Genomic DNA, 19,546 nt, shown 5'->3' with positions numbered 1-19,546 from the left:
GTGAGATATTTCATTTAGTTTGTTGACAGATATCGATCACAAAACTGAGAGTAAAATAGACAATGACTTTCTAGCTCCCAAAATTAGAAGTAACAGCCTTGTGAAAAGTTAGGAATTAGATGGGAAAGAATTTCAGTTCTTTCTTTCTCACCTATTGGCCTTTGTCTGGGTTCCGTTGCTGTAGACAGACAGAAACTGAAAGAATAACATGGGAACATGGGAAATAGTACAAACTAGAAATCTGGCTACAGTATGCCTAAGCTCTGTAGGCCCAGTGCCTCCTTTTATTACAGCAGAGATCTTATGATGCCCTCTGTCCATGAGTAAAATTCTTAAGATTATCTGATACATGATCTAACTATTCAAAAATCTACAGAAAAACTTCCTATACATCTCTACTAAAAGATCTGAATATGAGGAAGAAAATGGTAGTAATTTACAATAAATCTTACAGTTGTTATGTGATAGTATAGATGTAGTAATGCTAGGAGACCAGAATTTACTACACAAATTCATTCATTATTTATTTATTTACTTGCTTACTTATTTCAGTTTGTTCACTTTGTATACCAGCTGTAGCCCCCTCCTTCATCCCTTCCTAATCCCACCCTTCCTTCCTCTTTTTCTCCTATCCCTCTCTCCCAGTCCACTGATAGGGGAGGCCTCCTCCCCTTCCATCTGACCCTAGCCTATCAAGTGTCATCAGGACTGGCTGGGTTGTCTTCCTCTGTGGCCTGGTAAGGCTGCTCCCCCCTCAGGGGGAGGTGATTAAAGACCGGCCCCTGAGTTCATGTCAGAGACAGTCCCTGTTCCCATTACTAGGGAACCCTCTTGGACACTGAGCTGCCAAGGGCTACATCTGTTCAGGTTATCTCCATATATGGTTCTTGTTTGGAGTATCAGTCTCAGAAAAGACCTGTGCCCAGATTTTTTGGTTCTGTTACCCTCCTTGTGAAGCTCCTGTCCCCTTCAAGTCTTTCTACCTCCCCCTTCTTTCATAAGATTCCCTGCACTCTGCCCAAAATGTGGCTATTAGTCTCAGCATCTGCTTTGATACCCAGCTTGGTAGAGTCTTTCAGAGGTCCTTTGTGATAGGCTCCTGTCCTGTTCCCTGTTTTCTCCCTCTTCTGATATCCAACCCTTTCTGAATGAAGATTGCTCGAGCACCTTACCCAGGGTCCTTCTTCTTGATTAGTTTCTTTAGGTGTACAGGTTTTAGCATGCTTATCCTATACTATATGTCTAATATCCACTTGTGAGTGTGTATCCTGTGTCGCTTCCTGCTTCTGAGATACCTCACTCAGGATGATCTTCTCCAGTTTCCACCATTTGCCTACAAATTTCATGATATCCTTGTTTTTAATTGCTGAGTAGTATTCCATTGTGTAAATGTACCACTTTTTTAAGGGCTCCCAAGAAATACAGCCCAGTTGAGAAGCACAGAAATTTTCAAGGCATATGGTAGTGATCAGTGTGTTAATGCTGCATGAGGGAAGCAGTCTCAAGAAATAATTTTGCAACCTTGAAAATTCAGATAAGGATTTTTTTTTCCCTCCACAGTTTATTCTTATGTGCCAATCATTCCACTTCAGCTTTTAGAGTGTTGACCCAGATGAGGAATAAAACTGATCGGAAAATAGGCACTGACTTCCTAACTCCCAAAATTAGAAGTAACAACCTACTGAAAACGTGGGAACTGGATGCGAAAGAATTTCAGTATGGTTACTCTTCTCCCTCACCATTGGCTTTTCCGCTAGTCTGCACTAGCAGACTGTGGCTAGGGCTTTAAACGGGACTATTAAACACCTGCCTTGTGCAGAGCAGCGGGGTAGGTAGCTGCTGCAGGAAGATGAGATACTGCTCCCCAACTAGGAAACAGCTCTCTCAAGAAACTAATCATTTTGTAAATTGGGGTTTTTATGAAAATAGCCTTTTGTACTTTTTGCTGGATGATTCACTATGGAATTTTACTTTCTGTGAGTTATAACCATAAATAAACAAACAGCCACTGCATCAGTTTCTCACAATACTGTATATAAATTTTAACAGTGGTTAACAAAATGGGGATGAAGCATCAAATAAATCCAACAAATTGGATCCATTTAATACCTTTAAAATGCCTTCTAAGTAAATGCATTTCAAATATATGACTTCTGGGGGAAATGGAATTGAATACTGAATCATAAATAAAAAGTTTCAGTTGCTTTTATAATTCTACTCTAAAATTGATTTGTGATGTATATAGCTAATCAAATGCTTAATTTAGGAAATGGTAGGACTCAGTTGTCCGTGTTCATTGTTGACCTAAAAAGATAATACAAATAATAGAGCTGACTGAGCTACTTCATACTTAGAAGAGGATACTGTGTGTTTTTATATTAATATTTCTACATTCTCTTTTTGCTTTTTAATCTTGAGACAGAGTCTTTCTACTCATGAACTCACAATGTTGGTTGGACAGGCCTTGGATTTGTGATGTTCCTGCCTCACGTACTTCGATAGCTGACATTTGCCTACCATGCCCTGCTGTATTATTTCTAAAAATAAGTTTGTTCTAAGCGTGTTTTTTAGATTTATACAGATTCAGAACCCCACAGTTGTTATCATAATACATCAGCATCTTTAACTTTTACCTATTGACCTTTCCTGTATGTAGTTCTTAGAAGCATTCTGGTATGTACACCAGATACTTTGCCTGACTAGAAAATGACACTGCTTAGTCATTGCCCATCAGCATGGTGTGACACAAAACGTTTCTCTGAGTTCTCTGTTGCTAAAATCATTCTCACAGAGACGTGGTAGAGTATGTGTGGCAGAGCAGCCTCACCTGCACACATGCACTGTTAGAATGAAGACTGGCGGCCGGAAAGTCTGCAGATACAGGCAGAACTGGGGTCTGACACATTGCCTCTGGTATGAACTAGCCCGGAAATCACCTTGGCAGATACCTTTTGAATTGCTGTTTTTGTGAAGGAAATATAAAGAGGAGCAAGGCTCTGATTCCAGTTCTTAGCAATTCCACAGACTAGCAAATATGCTATAACACTTTCTTTGGAGAGAAATAATTTTAAAATGTACTTCATTGTTTGAGATACTCTCTTTTTTTTTTCCTCTTTAGTCTTGGTGTTTTATCTGCTTTAATCTTAGTGTTTTATCTGCTAAGTATTATTAATGTGATCAAATAGTTTGTCTTCTACTGAAGAATTCTTATAACCTATCTATGAAAGTCGACCCTTCCGAACAAAGCACTGTGGAAAAATAAAGCATTTCTTTTTAAATCTAAATTCTTTTATGGCACACTTGATCTTCCCACTTGGACCGTGAACTCAGTATCTCTGATCATAATGTAATACAATCTTAAACCTTAAAGAGACTTTGAGGGAAACCAGCTCTCTCTTAAAATGCAAAACCTAAGGCATTAAGCTGGCAAGATGGCTCCATGGTTAAAGTGCTTGCTGAACTCCAACCAAGGACCATGTATGAATATAACCTAGAACCCCTGCTCGGATATAGCCCATGGTAGCTCAGTATCCAAGTGGGTACCCTAGTAAGGGGAACAGGGACTATTTTCGACATGAACTCAATGGTTGGCTCTTTGACCTCCCCTCACCCCTCACCCCCCACCCCGAGGGAGGAACATCTCTGCTAGGCCACAGAGGAGGACTTTGCAGTCAGGCCTGAAGATAACTGATAAGCTAGGGTCAGATGAAAGGGGAGGAGGTCCTCCCCTATCAGTGGACTTGGAAAGGGGCAGGGAGGAGTTGAGAGAGGGAGATTGGGATTGGGAAGGAATGAGGGAGCAGGATACAGCTGGGATACAAAGTTAATAAACTGTAATTTTTAAAAAGTACGTGCTGAGGAAGACTGACAACTGAGTCCAGTCTCCAGAGCCGTGCTGGAAGGAGAGCCCTGAGTCCTGAAAGCTAATCTTCAACCTCCATCTGCGCATCATGGCCACTAATAACTATAAAAAATATCTGAAATATCCTCCCAAGTCCACATGGAGCCCAAGGTCCTGGTGTCCTGCCACATGATCCTTTCTGTACTGCTGTGTGTGTCCTGAAGGCCAGGTTTTGCATGAACACATTGGATCTTTTCTCTTTAAAAGACCAATGTTGAATAAGTTCTTGTTATTTTTACATTTGATTAATCAAAATACCTGACTAGTAAGCCTCCAAATGTAACAGCCCAACTTGATACATTCCATTTAGCATTGTTACCGTTTCTCCCAGTTACACAGGCTTTGGAAAGTCTGGAGATATTTTTGGTCTCCTGGTTCCAGCTTTCCTCACTCCCCTTTGAAGCAGAGCATGTGGTGACTAGATTAGTGGAGTATAAAAGTGTTTCTCGGTGTTATATTGTATTTAAATTTGACTTCGATCAAATGTAAATTGGAGAAAAAAGAACTTAGCTGAGTAAAATTGGAGAAATGGTCATTACATCACAGTACTGTTCAACCCCTTCAGCTCTTCTCCCTCACTCTGCAGTCTCCTTCCCTAGCTTCCTGCAGTACCCAAGGCTGACAATCATCCTTCCTTTCTTTGATACAGAGAGCACTCCTATCCGAACTTCCGATGTGGACTATCGACTCTTGGAAGCATCGAAAGCTGGTGACTTAGAAACTGTGAAGGTAAATTTGCGCCTTTACTGTTACACTTGGACTCTTGCTACCGAGTTCATTTTGACACGTATAAACAAACTACTCAAAAACAATATAGATTTTAAAAACAATGGACAGGGTATATCTCAGACAGAGGAGCTCTCCACTACTAAGATTTTCCCAGTATGTCCCTAATAGCACCCAGACCATAAAAAAAGACACACAGAAATACAATGTGAGGGAGTGTGTGCGTGTGTACACATGTACCGTGGTGCACGTGTGAAAGTCAAAGGACAACTTTCTCCTACCACATGGAACCTTGGAGTTGAATTCAAGCTGTCAGGCTTGGTGGCAAGTGCTTTTACCCCATGAGCTATCTTATTTATTGTCCCAGAATATAAATTTTAATTTCATCTGTTTGTATCTAAGTAGGCAATATGTGCTTTCAAATTCATAAGCTATGCACAGGAATTCACAATAAAGGAAAATTTTATTTTTGACAGTGGAGTGTAAGTGCCCAAAGAAGGCATACAAATCAGTTCCGGTGTATTTTTTTCTCAAAAAGTTAAGGCGGTGTTAGAAGTTAGCTGGGTGTGGAAGTTCATGCCTTCCATCGCCTAGAAAGCTGAGGCAGGAGGATTGCTGTGAGTTCTGGGATAGCCTACACTCTTAAGAGTGATATTGTACCTCTCCTCCCCTCCTGTCCACCTCACTGTATAAAGTATGTTAAGTCTGCAAAACAGGAGATACAATGTTTTGCTCTGATGTTCAGCAAGAAATGAACAGAATCAAGAACTTGTGAGAACTAAAAAGCAAGTGTTTCTTGACCACCTCTCAAGGAGACAGGAACTTTCTTTAGTTTCCTGTAGTGAGCTCAAGTTTGTCTGATTTGAGCAAAGAGCAGCCGAGCATACCAGAAGACTTATCTGTGATAGACAGTCTAAGGGAGGGAGACAGGCACAAATGAAACAGGATTGGACTAGGGCATGCCAGCAAAGATTAAATTCCTCCATGTACTAAGAGTGTTTGTAGTCACTGTAACACCAACCATAATGTGGATTTGCCTTTGTTTTTGTTTTTTTTATCAATCTCTCCATATTTATTTCTATGTATACATGGTTATTTTAATACAATTAACAATAATCCATGAACATCATTGGTGATATCCTGGTGTTGATTTATACCTCTCCTGGTATCCATGTATGTTTTTAGCATTAACACTATTGCCCTTCGTTGTGGGTATACCTAAAATTTAATTCCCTGACACTGGATACTTTGTTTAGTAATACACAGACTTTGTAAATAGTGTATCAAGCAGTATCTTCATACTTCTGTCTATGGTAACTACTTTTTTAGGATAAAAGCCCTAGAGATGGAATTGTGAGGTACTGAGGCATAGCCTTGGCTGTCACTTTGTAGACCAGGCTGGCCTCCAACTCGGAAAGATCCACCTGCATCTGCCTCCCAGAGTGCTGGGATTACAGGTGTGTGCCACCGCACGTGGCTCATAAGGAACATTTTAAAGCATTTAACCCTTTTCAGGTTGTATTGGCCACATCCTGTTTTCCATACAAACTCCTCTGTGTAGCCAGTGTCTGGGCTACAGCTCTCGGCACTGGTGAAGGCAGCCAAGATGCCCCCAGTCCACACTTGTGCCCAGTCTGTCTGCCTTGAGGTGGTTCAACAGCTGGGGCATGACCTGGAATTCAGATATCCTCTTGGTACCACAGGGCAACCTGGAATATCTTTTTCTTGAGGAATATTTTTGCCAGAAATCCAAACGGGTTAAATACCTCTTCCATACCTGAGAATCTGCTCAGGTTCCTGAGCTATTTGGATTTAACGCTTTGGAAAATGTGATCTTCCTTGGATTCATGCTTTGCCATGGAATCTAGTTCTTCCTCGGGTATTCCCTCCTTTGGGGTTTTTTGAAACAGTGTGTGTCCCATACTGTCCTCAAACTCACGGTGTAACCCATGCTGGGCCCAAGGAGGAGACCATCTTCCTTCACTTCCCAGCTCTGGGATTTTTAGGTGTGTCTCACCATGTCTAGCTATGGTGCTGATTTCTAAACATCTTATCTGTGGAGAACATTTACTGTATAATTACAGTAATGTAAAATTGCTGCACAATTTTAGAGGAAGATCTATGAATGATTGTTAATGGTGTTGTCTCTGCCTCTGTGTCTGTGTGTACACCACAAAAGCAACTGTGCAGCCCACAGAATGTAAACTGCAGAGATCTGGAGGGCCGACATTCCACGCCTTTACACTTCGCTGCAGGCTATAACAGGGTGTCTGTTGTGGAGTACCTTCTGCACCATGGAGCTGACGTCCACGCCAAAGACAAAGGGTATGTCTTCGGATCCCGTCATACTTAGCCAGTTTATGTTTGTTATAAAATTATATAATTTTTATCTACAGAACATAACTGCTTTCTTTAGAACAAAAAAAATTGCTAATGACATACTACTTTTTAAAACACTAATGTTTTTTGTGTTGTAGATGTTTTTCTCATTAAAATAATATACACGTTTCACTTAAATTACAATTTAAACAAACATACAGTATAGAAATTGAAAATTCTCTTCTCCCACCATTAAAAACCCAATATGAACATTTTGCCTATAATTCTCTAGCTATATATTTGATTGTGTACACCAAGTATCAATCACTTGGGATTGTGAGCTTGTCGCTTGGCCCCTCTGAATTTGCACTGAGCCGTGCCATGCATAGGTGAGAATGCCATTCAGTCTGCTCTGGACTTCATCTCTTCTCACCGAGGAGGAGATAGAAGATGTCTTCTCATTTGGTGCATCCTTTTCCTGGCTCTGTGAGGATTTCGTCTCATTTATGAATATTTTCGTGTAATTTGTAATTTACTGTTCATCTCATATTTTTTGCTATTAAAAATAGATGAGTTCTTCCACAAAGAATTCAGTCCATCCCAGAATCACCAGTATTAAAAGAAATATCGTTTTGTTTCTGCTAGTTTAAACTGTCTGTATTTTTATATTAGGTGAACTGACAAATCAGGAAAAAACTTTTAAAGCAGCTACTTAGAAACGTAAGAAGAGTTTTTAACCAAAATGAATTTCTGTGTTCAGATAAGCCAGCCCATTCTGTGCACTTGTTCAGGAGAGTGCTGTAAATGGACCTGCCTTAGGCTTCGGGTAACCATTATGTGTTTATCTTTCTTAAGTAATGCATCATACATGAAGACTTGAGAACAGCATCACCATCTGTTTTAAAGTACTGTGGTACATTGGAGAGCAGCCAGTGTCTGCTTTATGACTCGTTTTAGGACCAGCATACTTCATCATAAAACCTTCCTTTCAGGTGACACTAACCTCTAAATAGAATGGCACTGGGTATCTTGTTTTTGCATGTCCTAAGTCAACGTACGCTGACCCTCCAGATCTTGAGAAAGTGTCCTTTTGTGCTACCTTTTGGAATGTCACATGCTTTCTATGACAATGGAGTCATCTGAATTTGCTCCTAGAGACCTTCCTGCCTCTGCCTCCTGAGTTCTGGGATTAAAGGCGTGCACTGCTGTGCCTGGTGTGGGCTCTCACCTGAAGTCATTTTTGAGTTTTCTTTGCTTTACCAAACAGTATTTACCTCAATTTTTAAATTGTACAAAGAAACCACTATTGAATCATTATAAACTTGAAAATAACTAAAACAAATGGTGAAATTTGCCAACTGAATAAGTACAATGTGTTGTATATTTTATGTATTATATACTACATTATTGTATATTGTGTATCAGATAAGCTGGCAATTTGTATTAGTAAAATCAAAGAATCAAAGTCTGAGAGATGGTAAAAAGCAGATTGCTTAGTTATTCATGCTAATACTTGGGTAGTATACAGAGCTTTACATTCTAGGGTGAAAGTAAGAGCTGGAAGGATTGTGTTGAGCAGGCCTGGTGTCCCAGCCACTCTGGAGACCGAAACAATTAAAATTCAGTGCCTGCTTTGTTTATGAAATAGGTTTAAGAATGCCTATGTTAAAATAGAAACAGCTAGATATGTATGTGTGTATACATCTATATGTGTATATGTGCGTGTGTGTATATATATGTAATATGTATACATCACAGCAATCACTAGTCTCAAAGCACACATGCAGTTGTGCGTATATACACCAATGAAAAGAATCGTATCGGTCTCTACTTAGAAACAGAGGCCCATTTCTTAGAGACCACAGAGGAAGTATTTCTTTGTGAATGCCATAGGAGCCTGTGTTGGGGAGATTTGAAGGCAGTCCCACATAGCCCTACTGGGTTGAAATTCCCTCTGTAGCTGAGGATGACCTTTAACCCCTGCCTTTACCTCCCTAGTACTAAGATTATAGGCATGTACCACTATTGTAGGAATTATTTTAGCTGAAAGATTTGTTTTGTGACTCTGGTTTTCTTTTGTTTAGCGGCTTGGTTCCCCTTCATAACGCCTGCTCCTATGGACACTACGAGGTAGCTGAGCTCTTGGTGAGGCATGGGGCCTCTGTCAACGTGGCAGACTTGTGGAAATTTACTCCTCTCCATGAAGCGGCAGCCAAGGGAAAATACGAAATCTGCAAGCTCCTTCTAAAAGTATGTAGCTATGAAGCAGCTGCCTGGGTCTCGTTATTGCTTGAAATTAGAGTGTGGTAATCTATTGAAAGCAAGTGCTGAGAAGACTGTTTTTGGTTAGTGCCTGCCACATCTTTCTTAGATTCAGTGGCGGTCATTTCATCAATGAAGGATTTGGGAAGAGATGGCTTAATTTACATGGCTTACCTAGTATAGCATTAATATTAGCAAAAACTGGCCTTAGGGAGTGTTTCATTCAAGTTGCTCTTTGCAGAACAGTTACTACTGCTATGTCATAACTGTACTGTTAACTCATTGCTTATTAAATATCTCACACATGTATGTCATGTAAGACATCTTTGTGGTTTCTCATATTTTCTTAACCAGAGAAAAAGTTTTCCTTTTTTATAAGTTTTCCTTTAAGTTTATATTTTTGATACCATGTGGTATTTTTTTTAAATCACCTATAGGTCATTATGAATCTGTTGTCTAATTTGAATATTGATGTTTGTTTGTTTGTTCATTTCTTAAGAGAAAGTCTTACTCAGTTGCTCTGGCTGGCCTGGAAACTTACAGGGATCTGCCTGACACTGGCCCCAAAGGCTGGGATTTTCCTGGCTAGCTTAGATTATTCTTAATTTCCACAGTAGGTCATCAGCTGTTTGTGTCGGTTTATAGTAAAAATTCTTGGCCTACAGGTATAGATAATTTTAAACAAAGGTAGTTTTTCTTTTTTTAGAGCACATTTATACATCATGAAATATATTTTTAAATGAAGAGACTTTTTTAACTGATGCTACTTAGAATTCAGTATTTTTTTTTTTCTATCTGTGTATATTCTGTTTTTCTTTTTTATGGTGCTGCCTTTGTGTAATTTGATTCAATATAATTCAGAGGTGGGGTGCTTGCTTACCATGTGTGAGGTCCTAGTTTTATCACTAAAGCTGGGTGTGTATGTAGGTATGCAGTGCAATTGAAGTCTGGCCAAAATTAACATCTAAAAGAAGAGTTTTTCTAAGACAATTTCAGATCTTAGGGAAAGGTTGTCACGGAAAAGAAAAAAAAGTTCAGTATCCTTCCCAGTTGCAAAATAAAGCAGAATTTATATTCCTGTTTGCAAAGTGCATGGGGAATAGATTTTTTTTTTCCCAGATAAGTAAAGGTGTGAAGAGTAAATAATGCATATGCTATCTACTCACTTGGGAAACACATATGTACCCTTCGGTTTTTTGTTTGTTTGTCTGTCTTTACAGCATGGAGCAGATCCAACTAAGAAGAACAGAGATGGAAATACACCTCTAGATCTGGTCAAAGAAGGAGACACAGATATTCAGGACCTACTGAGGGGGGATGCTGCCCTCTTAGATGCTGCCAAGAAGGGCTGCCTGGCCAGAGTGCAGAAGCTTTGTACTCCAGAGAATATCAACTGCAGGGACACCCAGGGCAGAAACTCAACTCCTCTCCACCTGGCAGGTAAGCGTCACTGTGTCATCTCATTGTCCTTTGTAATACTCAGCTAAACACTCTTCAGCTGTGTGCCACATGCTGAGCCACTTGGCTTGAAAGGTGAAAGAGGATTGGTGAGAGAGCCCAACAGGCAACCGTGCTTGCCACCGAGCTTCACAGCCTGCGTTCAGTTCCCAGAGCTCACATGCTCAACCAAGAGGACCAGACCTCTGCAAATTGTCCCAAGACCTCCTGCAGTGCCTGGGAAAGAAACTGGCATGTGTTGTACACTTGTGCAGAGACTCAATGATGTGAAGATGGTATTAGCTTTTGAAGAAAAAGAATTAAGATCTTCACTACTTCTGCTTTTTATTTATATGTGAGTATGAGTTGTATTTCTTTCTCCTGACCTGCCGTGTCCCTTCTCCTCTAACAGCAGGCTACAATAACCTGGAAGTAGCTGAATACCTTCTGGAGCATGGCGCGGATGTTAATGCCCAGGACAAAGGAGGCTTGATTCCACTCCACAATGCAGCATCTTATGGGGTGAGCATGTTACAGAGACCATCTAAATGCTTTTCCTGGCATTTAATACTTTACTTATCATGTACTGCATATTAGAACAGATTGATAACCAACAGCAAATTTGAACCGTCTATACAAGTTTTGTTACAGCTTCCCATGTAGCTAGCTGCTTTTTGATGAGCCTTTGAAAGCTTGCTGTGTCTTTGCACATTATCTAACACAATAATCAGTGTGCAGTGGGTCATATATAAATCTTACTTCCTCCTTGGATAGATTTTAGAAATTATTAAAGCAGGAGGCTCCTAAGTAGGTATGGCATTATAGCTGCTTACATTTGTCTCTAGAATCTTAAAAGTGTCAAGCCAAGTGGTTAAGCAGTTTGCACAGTGTAATAGCATTTTGCTGAGGGAGTAAACTGCCAAGTAAAAATGCAAAGCCATCTTTCCAGGCACTATAACTGAATTCAGCAGGAAGAAGGTGGCACTGCAGTGCCTTGATGCTATTTGTCAGAACTAGCCGTAACCAAGGTCCTCAACCCTGATGCTTTGCCATACAAATAAGTCAAATATGAAGAACATTCCTGTGCCTCTCTGCTTTTGCACATATCCCTCTAACTCTACAGTCCCCAGACAGCAGAGCCTGTACACCAGATTCTCAAGTGATGTATTGGCTCCTTCTGCCCCGTGTTCATACAAACCTGCTTTGTAGGTATCCACAGTTCCCTGCTTTTCTGTCTGCAAATGAGAAAAATAGAGAGCAGTTTTGTACTATCTTTTGTTGTTACACTCTGTTATCAAACTGCAAGTTTAAACTCAGTGTGGTCTTTGAATCTGTAACTTTAAAAAGTAATATCACTCCATTTATTTTCAAATGGAGAGACAAACATGTGATTTAAGAAGCTTAAATAAAAGTTATAAATTTCCGGGCTAGAGAGATGTCTCAGAGATTGAGAACACCGGCTGTTCTTCCAAAGGTCCTGAGTTCAATTCCCAGCAACTACATGATGGCTCACAACCATCTCTAGTGAGATCTGGTACCCTTTTCTGGTGTGCAGGGAGAATGCTGTATAAATAATAATAATCTTTAAAAAATGTTTTTTTTTTAAGTTACAAGTTTCATGAGAATATTTATGATAATGTGCTGTGTTTGGCTTAGGGTCTTAGTGTGTTAGCTATTATGGTATATGTGCTGCCAAAGCGAGCACAGGGTATTTCTTAATCTATATGTACAAAGGATAGCTAACTTCTGTACTATTAATAGACAAAAACATCGATATTTATTCCTTATCAAAAGCGTGTTCTTTTATAAGAATAGATCATTTGGCTGTTTGGGTTTTTGTTTGTTTTGGTTTTTTTTCTCCACTTTCTCGTTTGGCAGTGGTTTATCTAACATCGATGGTATTTGAAGATTTCATGCCGTCTTTGTAGTAGAGACCACATATAATTAAATGGCTTTGGCTGTAGCCCACCTTTTTCTTCTGTTTCCTACCTTTTTAAAATCGAGTCCCCTGCCTTTATGCCATGTTTGTCACTTGCAGCATTTTTTGATGTAGCTCAGTGCTAAAGCCACATTGAGCTGCATTTTTTCATGACACAGCAGTCAGCTCCTTGTCTAGGCCTTCTCGCTCTGTGGTTATAGGTGGCTAGAGCTAAGCTGCAGCTTACTTGCGCATTTAGCCCTAATTTTCAGTTACCTCTAATAGCAGTAATAACAGTTTGTCCTAGTGGTATAGCTACTTAAAAAGAAGGCAAAGCGTAAAGAATTGTGTTTTGACTCTACTTGGGTGATAATCCTTCTTCTTCATTGGTCTGTTAGACATTTGCCAGCCTGTTTAGAAAACATGTAATTGGCTTCACTAAACACATACTGTAATTCAGTACAAAGAAAATTTAACAATACTTACAGCTCATTTATACACCCACATACGTACAAACTATAACTTTTCTTGGACTAATTTCAGAAATCTATGCAAATTAGTCCACCAGATTGCATTGCTCTTAATAAAATACAGGAAACACAATTTAAGTAATGTATATCATCTGAGGAATAGCTTGGAATTATCCCACGCTTTTGAATTGATGGAACACAGATAATTTTTCCAAACACATCCTTTGAATAAAGAAGATAATTTGAGTATTTTTGAAGTGATTTTGATAGAATCATAGATATTTTTCATGTTAGAAGTTTAATATAAACTATGAAATTAGTTTTGTGATGTTCTCATAATCCCCAAAGAATCTTAGCACCTAATAAACCAGCTTGGTTTCAGAAGAGACTAGTTTCATCATGCTGCTCTTCTTCCTTCTTCATACTACCAGCACTGGGAAGCATTTCATAGGAATTAACATTTTTACTTTTGTAATAAGTAATGTTGGCCAGCCTGAGCTCCATGAGACCCAGCCTAGAGGGGCAAAAGAGTAGTTGTGAAGGAGAGAAGTCTAAAGCACAAAGAAGAAATTTCTTTTAAGGCTGAGAACACAGGCCTGGAAGGAATTGTTAAGTAGAAGCAAGGATACTTGATGGAACTCTGCTGGGTAGTTTCTTCTTAAGCTTCTGTGTCTTCTTGATTTTCCCAGCATGTTGACATAGCAGCATTACTGATAAAATACAACACATGTGTAAATGCAACGGATAAGTGGGCCTTTACTCCCCTTCATGAAGCAGCCCAGAAAGGAAGGACACAGTTATGTGCCCTACTCCTAGCACATGGCGCAGACCCAACCATGAAGAACCAAGAAGGTCAGACACCTTTAGATCTGGCAACGGTAAGTCCTTGTTGCAGTTATGGTTAAACGTTCATTAGGACTTCAGGCATGATGTCACCTTCCAGGGCTCAACTGGCAGTTCATTTGGCAGAGCTGGCATTTTTCCTGGAAATCTTCAAAGCCGCTTTTCTCTCAGTTCAGTTTGTACTTCCGTGATATCTCATGTGTAATCAGCCCCCTTTAGCTTTCACTACCAGTTGTCTTAATGCTCAGCTCTTATTCACAGCCACCACTCAACGTTTGGTGCCAAAAGCAAGTGTCAGTTTCTATGCCTGGTAGTCTTTAAAGAACAACAACAACAAAAAAAAGTACTTAGTGAAAAACTTCACATTTATAACATTTTTGTGTGTGTGTTCTCTTTGGTGATTATTTTTAGGCTGATGATATCCGAGCTTTGCTGATAGATGCCATGCCCCCGGAGGCCTTACCTACCTGTTTTAAACCTCAGGCGACTGTAGTTAGTGCCTCTCTGATCTCGCCAGTGTCCACCCCCTCCTGCCTCTCAGCTGCCAGCAGCATAGACAACCTCACTGGCCCCTTAGCAGAGCTGGCTGTAGGAGGGGCCTCCAATGCAGGGGACGGTGCCGCAGGCGCAGAAAGGAAGGAAGGAGAAGGTCAGTACACTCCTGTGAATGTTTGCTCATGCTTTTTAGTGCACCCACTTACTTTTTTCTTTTTATTAATAAAAAGCTTAAAGATGGCCTCTCTCTAAACTTTTGAGTTCCTGGACTACATGGTGAAGCCTTATCAAAAACAGGGTTGGGAGATACGAAGGGGGGAGAGGGAACGAAAAGGAGGACCTTATTTTTGATAGTCAACATCCATGTAAATTGCAGGGTGCGGTGGTTGAGTAGTCCCAGTACTGAAGAGGCAAAGACTAGAGAGTTCCCGAGACTTACTGGCCAGCCAGTTTAGCTGAGTAGAGCTCTAGGGCCAGCAAGATTCTCTCTCTCTCTCTCTCTCTCAGATAGATAGTGGAAGATGGAGGAATGGATGGGTACTGAGGAAGGCACTCAGTATTGACCTCTGGCTTCCACACATGCTACATCTACACACAGAAATAAATAAAAATAATTTTTTAAAAAAATAAAACAGTAGCTGGTACCTTTGGTTTTTTTGTTTGTTTTTTTAATTCATTAAAAGTATTTAATTTTAGCAAATATGTCTTGGAGCCTAGGCACTGCTCTTAAGAGAACCTAGTTCAGTTCCCAGCACCCACACTGGTTAGCTCACAACCCCTGTCACTCCAGCTCCAGGGAATCCAGTATCCTATTCTAGCTTCCAGGGCCACCTGTGCTCAATATGCAAATACTCACGAATAAACACACACTTAAAATAATTAAATAAAACTTAAATTATATGAAATAATATTGTTATATTAGAAACTAATGCCATATAATTATGTTCACCATGTATCTTATCTGTAAAATCTGTATTTTAGTTCTATTTCTATGTGTTTTAGAATTAATATAGGTACTATTGCTATGCCAAAGATAAAATTCAGAATAACTTGAAATGTCCAAGTTAAATTTACATATTTGGCATTATTTTATGTTATGTTAAATCATCTGTATACACAAGGGTCAAGAAATAGGGTTATGCATAGAATTAGAAAATTCTAAGAGATTTTAATGTTTCTGTTTTAGTTGCTGGTCTTGACATGAATATCAGCCAATTCCTTAAAAGCCTTGGCCTTGAGCACCTTCGGGATATCTTTGAAACAGAGCAGGTAAACTTTTGTGTACTTTTCAGCTTTTCAACTACTGTGTTATTGCCACACATGTTTTTTTAACTTTGCAGCTGTTTATTTTCTGTATTACGTGTTCTCTTGGAGCTTGATCTATGTGCTTTAGGTGTGATCTTGCCTTGCTTGTTAGCTGCCTGAAACGTTTCTAAAGAAGTCAGGGAGTCCAGCATTTTACGCTTCTCTCCAGAATTTTCTGACAGTGCAGAGGGCTGGCCTTTCTATGAGAAGTTTTGCTCAGTCACGTCTGTATGGTAGGCTAGACCACGAGAAGTGAGGGTACAGCTTGGTGATAGAGCAGTTGGTGAACTTAGGTCAAGAAACTAGCTCAAGATTAGCTTCAGTTTTGTCTGGGCGTTTTGTTTCCAGAAGACACTGACATTTGCATCCTCTTCTCCTTATGTTCACTAGTGAGAACTTACGTTTGCCAGACTTTGTCGGGATAATGAGTTCTTACTGCTGTGTTCCATGATAAACACTGAATTTAACAGTGAGCTTAGTATTACTGTTGGACATGGAACCTTAGGACAGGAGAGGCACTTGGAGCCCAGTGCATCATTCTCCCAGGTGTAGAGTTACCTACTGCCTTATCCCCTTGTCAGCCTTCCTGGCAGGGAAGATAACTTGTGTAATAGGACATAGCTATATTCGTATCTCTTTGGGATCTACTGAGCTTCCTGGCCCTCCTCAGGTCTTTCTGTTGTGACTTGTGCCCCATAGTTTATTCTTCAGTCAGTGTATGCTGAGTTTGGTAGGCAATGACCACAGACTTGGTAGCCTAACAGGAATTTCCCCTCAGAAATCTGAAGTCTGATTGTGGAGGGTACACTCTCTGCAGCAATCCAGAACAATCTGCCCTTCAGCCTCCTTGACTTAGGTCTCACGGGTCACATGACCCCAGTCTCTGCTGTGTTGTCATGCGGCCTTGTCCTGTGTCTGCCTTCTCATGTGCCTCTTAGAGCGACACTTCCTTTAAACTTGGGACCTCCTGGGTGATTGCTTGTTTTAGGATTTGAACCTTAAACATCTGGGGCAGCCTTTGCTCCCCAAAGTGTTAACATTTTTGGAACATATCTGAAGGCCAGCACTCATCCCACAGCAGCAAGTGTGCGAAGCCTTCTTACCCTGTTATCGTACACTTCTCCCTCTCCAACCATCGGCCCCTACAAATAGTGACCCCTCTGGAATAAATAGACTCATTCACTTCTTCAGTATGTGACGTGATTATACTTTTCCTGCAGGTCTTTGCCCTGTTCTTTACTCTTTGTAAGCTTGTAGTCAGTCTTTAACTTAATGAAACACAGGTAAGTGGCACGCTCCTACAGCTGCCACTTGGGAGGACCACACAGGAGGATCGCAAGTTTGAGGCTAGCCTGGGCTGTGTAGCAAGTTAGAAGATAATCTGGGCTTCGGTGAAATCTTATTTCAAAAACTATCAGGAAAGCGTTGGGTTTTTTTAATTTTTATGTGACTTATAATATTAAGATTTTCTTAAGCTTTTATTTCTTTAGCTAAATAAATTTCTTTACGTTTATTATAGTTCATTTTTCGTATTTTTAATGACTCAAACAGTTGAAGTAGAATTGAACTAGACAAACATCTTGATGTTGTTTTCTGACTGTAGAAATGAGTTAAGAGGCATTTAACTTGTCACGCTCCTTACCAGTCAGTTAGCCACACCTACAGTATGTAGACAGTTAAAATTCCTGGCCGAATTGTGTGCTTCTGTCAATTTTTAAATCATACTTCGTTACGGCCTCGATAGCATGGGCCTTTGTTTGTGCTGCAGCCGTTACACCCTGCTGTAAGAACTGCCTCTCTCTGTCATCTGTTCATTCTGGGCCAGGGGTTTCCTGTGAGAACACTGGCAACCGTGAGGCTTTGAAGTTGTGTAAACACATTGTCCTCTGCTGTGGCTGTGTGAGCAGCTGTGTGCCTTCCTGAATCATGCCCCCAGTAATTGCCAAATTTCACACACCTCTTGGTTTAATAAGAAGAAAACTGTAATTCTAACAAGTGGCTGCACCTCTGTTGAGAGCCTTTCCTAGAACTCATTTCTGTGCTCCCGTCAGTTTGCATGGTAATGTACAGCTGTTTACGCTTTACTTCATATTGTATGTTCTCTGTGTTGGTAACTGCCCGCCTGTGGCATGTCTCTCATGTATTGACTTAGTAGTTTAATGATTCAGCCTTCTGTCAGCTTTTCCTTTTTATCAGTTTTATTGTTCTGAGTAAATCCGTGTTTCATTGATTTTTCTTTTGTCCCAAGTAATTTCTACAGCCTTTTCATAGTCAAGGTATTAACTGTTGTACTTAACTGCTGTGCTCCTCCGGGCAGCCCCTCCCCTAGAGCAGTGGTTGCCTTTCTGTGCATTGGACTGTTTTGACTGTCTTGTACCCATGGGCTGCCATTTACGTTTGTACTTATTTCAAGTGCAGAGGTTACCTTTCCTCCTCCATTATAAAATATCAGGTCTATTTAATTCTTCGATAGCATACCTTTAGTTGTTTTTTTTTTTTTTTTCTGTCTTAAATATTCTCTAGCCATCCAGTAATGTGTATCAACACGCTTGTTTAGTGTGGAAGTGTGTGATACATGAATTGTGTCCATTTAATTCCTGTTGTATATGTGTTTCCTGAGACTCTAACGGATGTATTCTGCTGCCTCTGTTCTTACATGTGAACACTCCTCTCCTGGTGAGGTGGGAGATAATTATTTTATTTCTGGTCCTAGAAGAGCGTTAGTGCACCATACTCTGAGCTCCACCTTCATAATTATTTTCTCAGAAGTTTCCAGGTTGTCTTATTCCACACAGATACTTTCTAAAAATATATCAAAATCCCTTCTAATTAACTATAGCATTGTGTAACCTCTCCTCCCACTTATAATGTAGCTTCCTACTTAGAATGCTTTGTCTACAGGAAAAAATAATATTTTACATTGTAATTTCTAGAGCTCAGCTGCTGTGACTTGACAGGCTGGCTGTGTTTATAGTCAACCTATATTTTTACAGAAAGTGACCATTTACATTTTTTTCAAAATGTGATAAAAGCTTAGACTCAAATAAGTTCATTGTAAATATGATTACAAAGTCACCACCACCACCCCAAGTGGAAAAAAAGGACCTTTTCAGCTAAAATAATTTTTTCTCCATACCCCAGGTAAAATGAACAAGTGTTAGGAGCAGAAGGCAATTCTACTGCACATGGCATTTACTTTATATGCCACACCATTTTTATCTTATAAATGAATAAAAATTTTATATTGATGTATGTTGGACATTAGTAACTCTCCCCTTCCAAAAAAAAAAAAACTAGGAAAGCAAACTACTTATGGTTTCCTCTAAATAACCAAGCATGTTTTCTGACTGCTCCCACCAAATAAGTCAGTGGAGGCTTAAAGGTAATAAATAATTTATTTAAATGTACTGTGGAAAGTATTGTACTGTCATTTCTGCTATATTATATTAGTGACTAGTCAGTAACTGTGGCCTACAACCAAGGGGGAAGGATTTTAATCAGGACACAAATGCTAGGGGCTGAAGATCTCTGGCAGCCATTTTAGAGGCTGCTTTCTCCACCAGGGAGGAGCCTAGCACTTAGCCCTGCTTTGTAAACTGAAGTGTAGTAACTTAGGATTCCTTAGCTGTGCAGGGTGCTTGGGCAAGGACTCTTACATCCATTTTTGTGATTACAAGTCTGTGTATTGCACTCTCTCCATTCCTTCTTGAGAACATGGTTAGAAATATTCTTTGTTTGGTGTTTTGTTTTGTCTTCTAACCTGGTTTTGACACTCTTCAGCTATGCGCTATGTATATCAATTAAAATGATTTTGATGGGGACTGAAGAGATGGCTCAGTGGTTAAGAGCACTGCCTGTTCTTCCAAAGGA

At 40.0% G+C, this 19,546-nt stretch overlaps 1 protein-coding gene across 1 annotated transcript in view; it reads left to right on the top strand.

Annotated features, from left to right (window-relative positions):
- Tnks (tankyrase) overlaps positions 1-19,546 on the top strand; it is a 161,092-nt gene that overhangs the window by 123,085 nt on the left and 18,461 nt on the right. Inside the window, exons 13-20 of the mRNA XM_060381612.1 lie at positions 4,551-4,630; positions 6,807-6,952; positions 9,031-9,196; positions 10,429-10,648; positions 11,058-11,167; positions 13,723-13,911; positions 14,288-14,525; positions 15,558-15,640. Coding sequence (XP_060237595.1) covers positions 4,551-4,630; positions 6,807-6,952; positions 9,031-9,196; positions 10,429-10,648; positions 11,058-11,167; positions 13,723-13,911; positions 14,288-14,525; positions 15,558-15,640 — 1,232 coding nt within the window. The remainder of the gene's footprint in view (positions 1-4,550; positions 4,631-6,806; positions 6,953-9,030; positions 9,197-10,428; positions 10,649-11,057; positions 11,168-13,722; positions 13,912-14,287; positions 14,526-15,557; positions 15,641-19,546) is intronic.

The sequence above is a fragment of the Meriones unguiculatus genome, chromosome 4, assembly GCF_030254825.1.
Source record: "Meriones unguiculatus strain TT.TT164.6M chromosome 4, Bangor_MerUng_6.1, whole genome shotgun sequence".
Lineage (NCBI taxonomy): Eukaryota > Metazoa > Chordata > Mammalia > Rodentia > Muridae > Meriones > Meriones unguiculatus.
The sequence above is the reverse complement of the archived record's forward strand: the minus strand, read 5'-3'. Positions and strand labels throughout refer to the sequence as shown.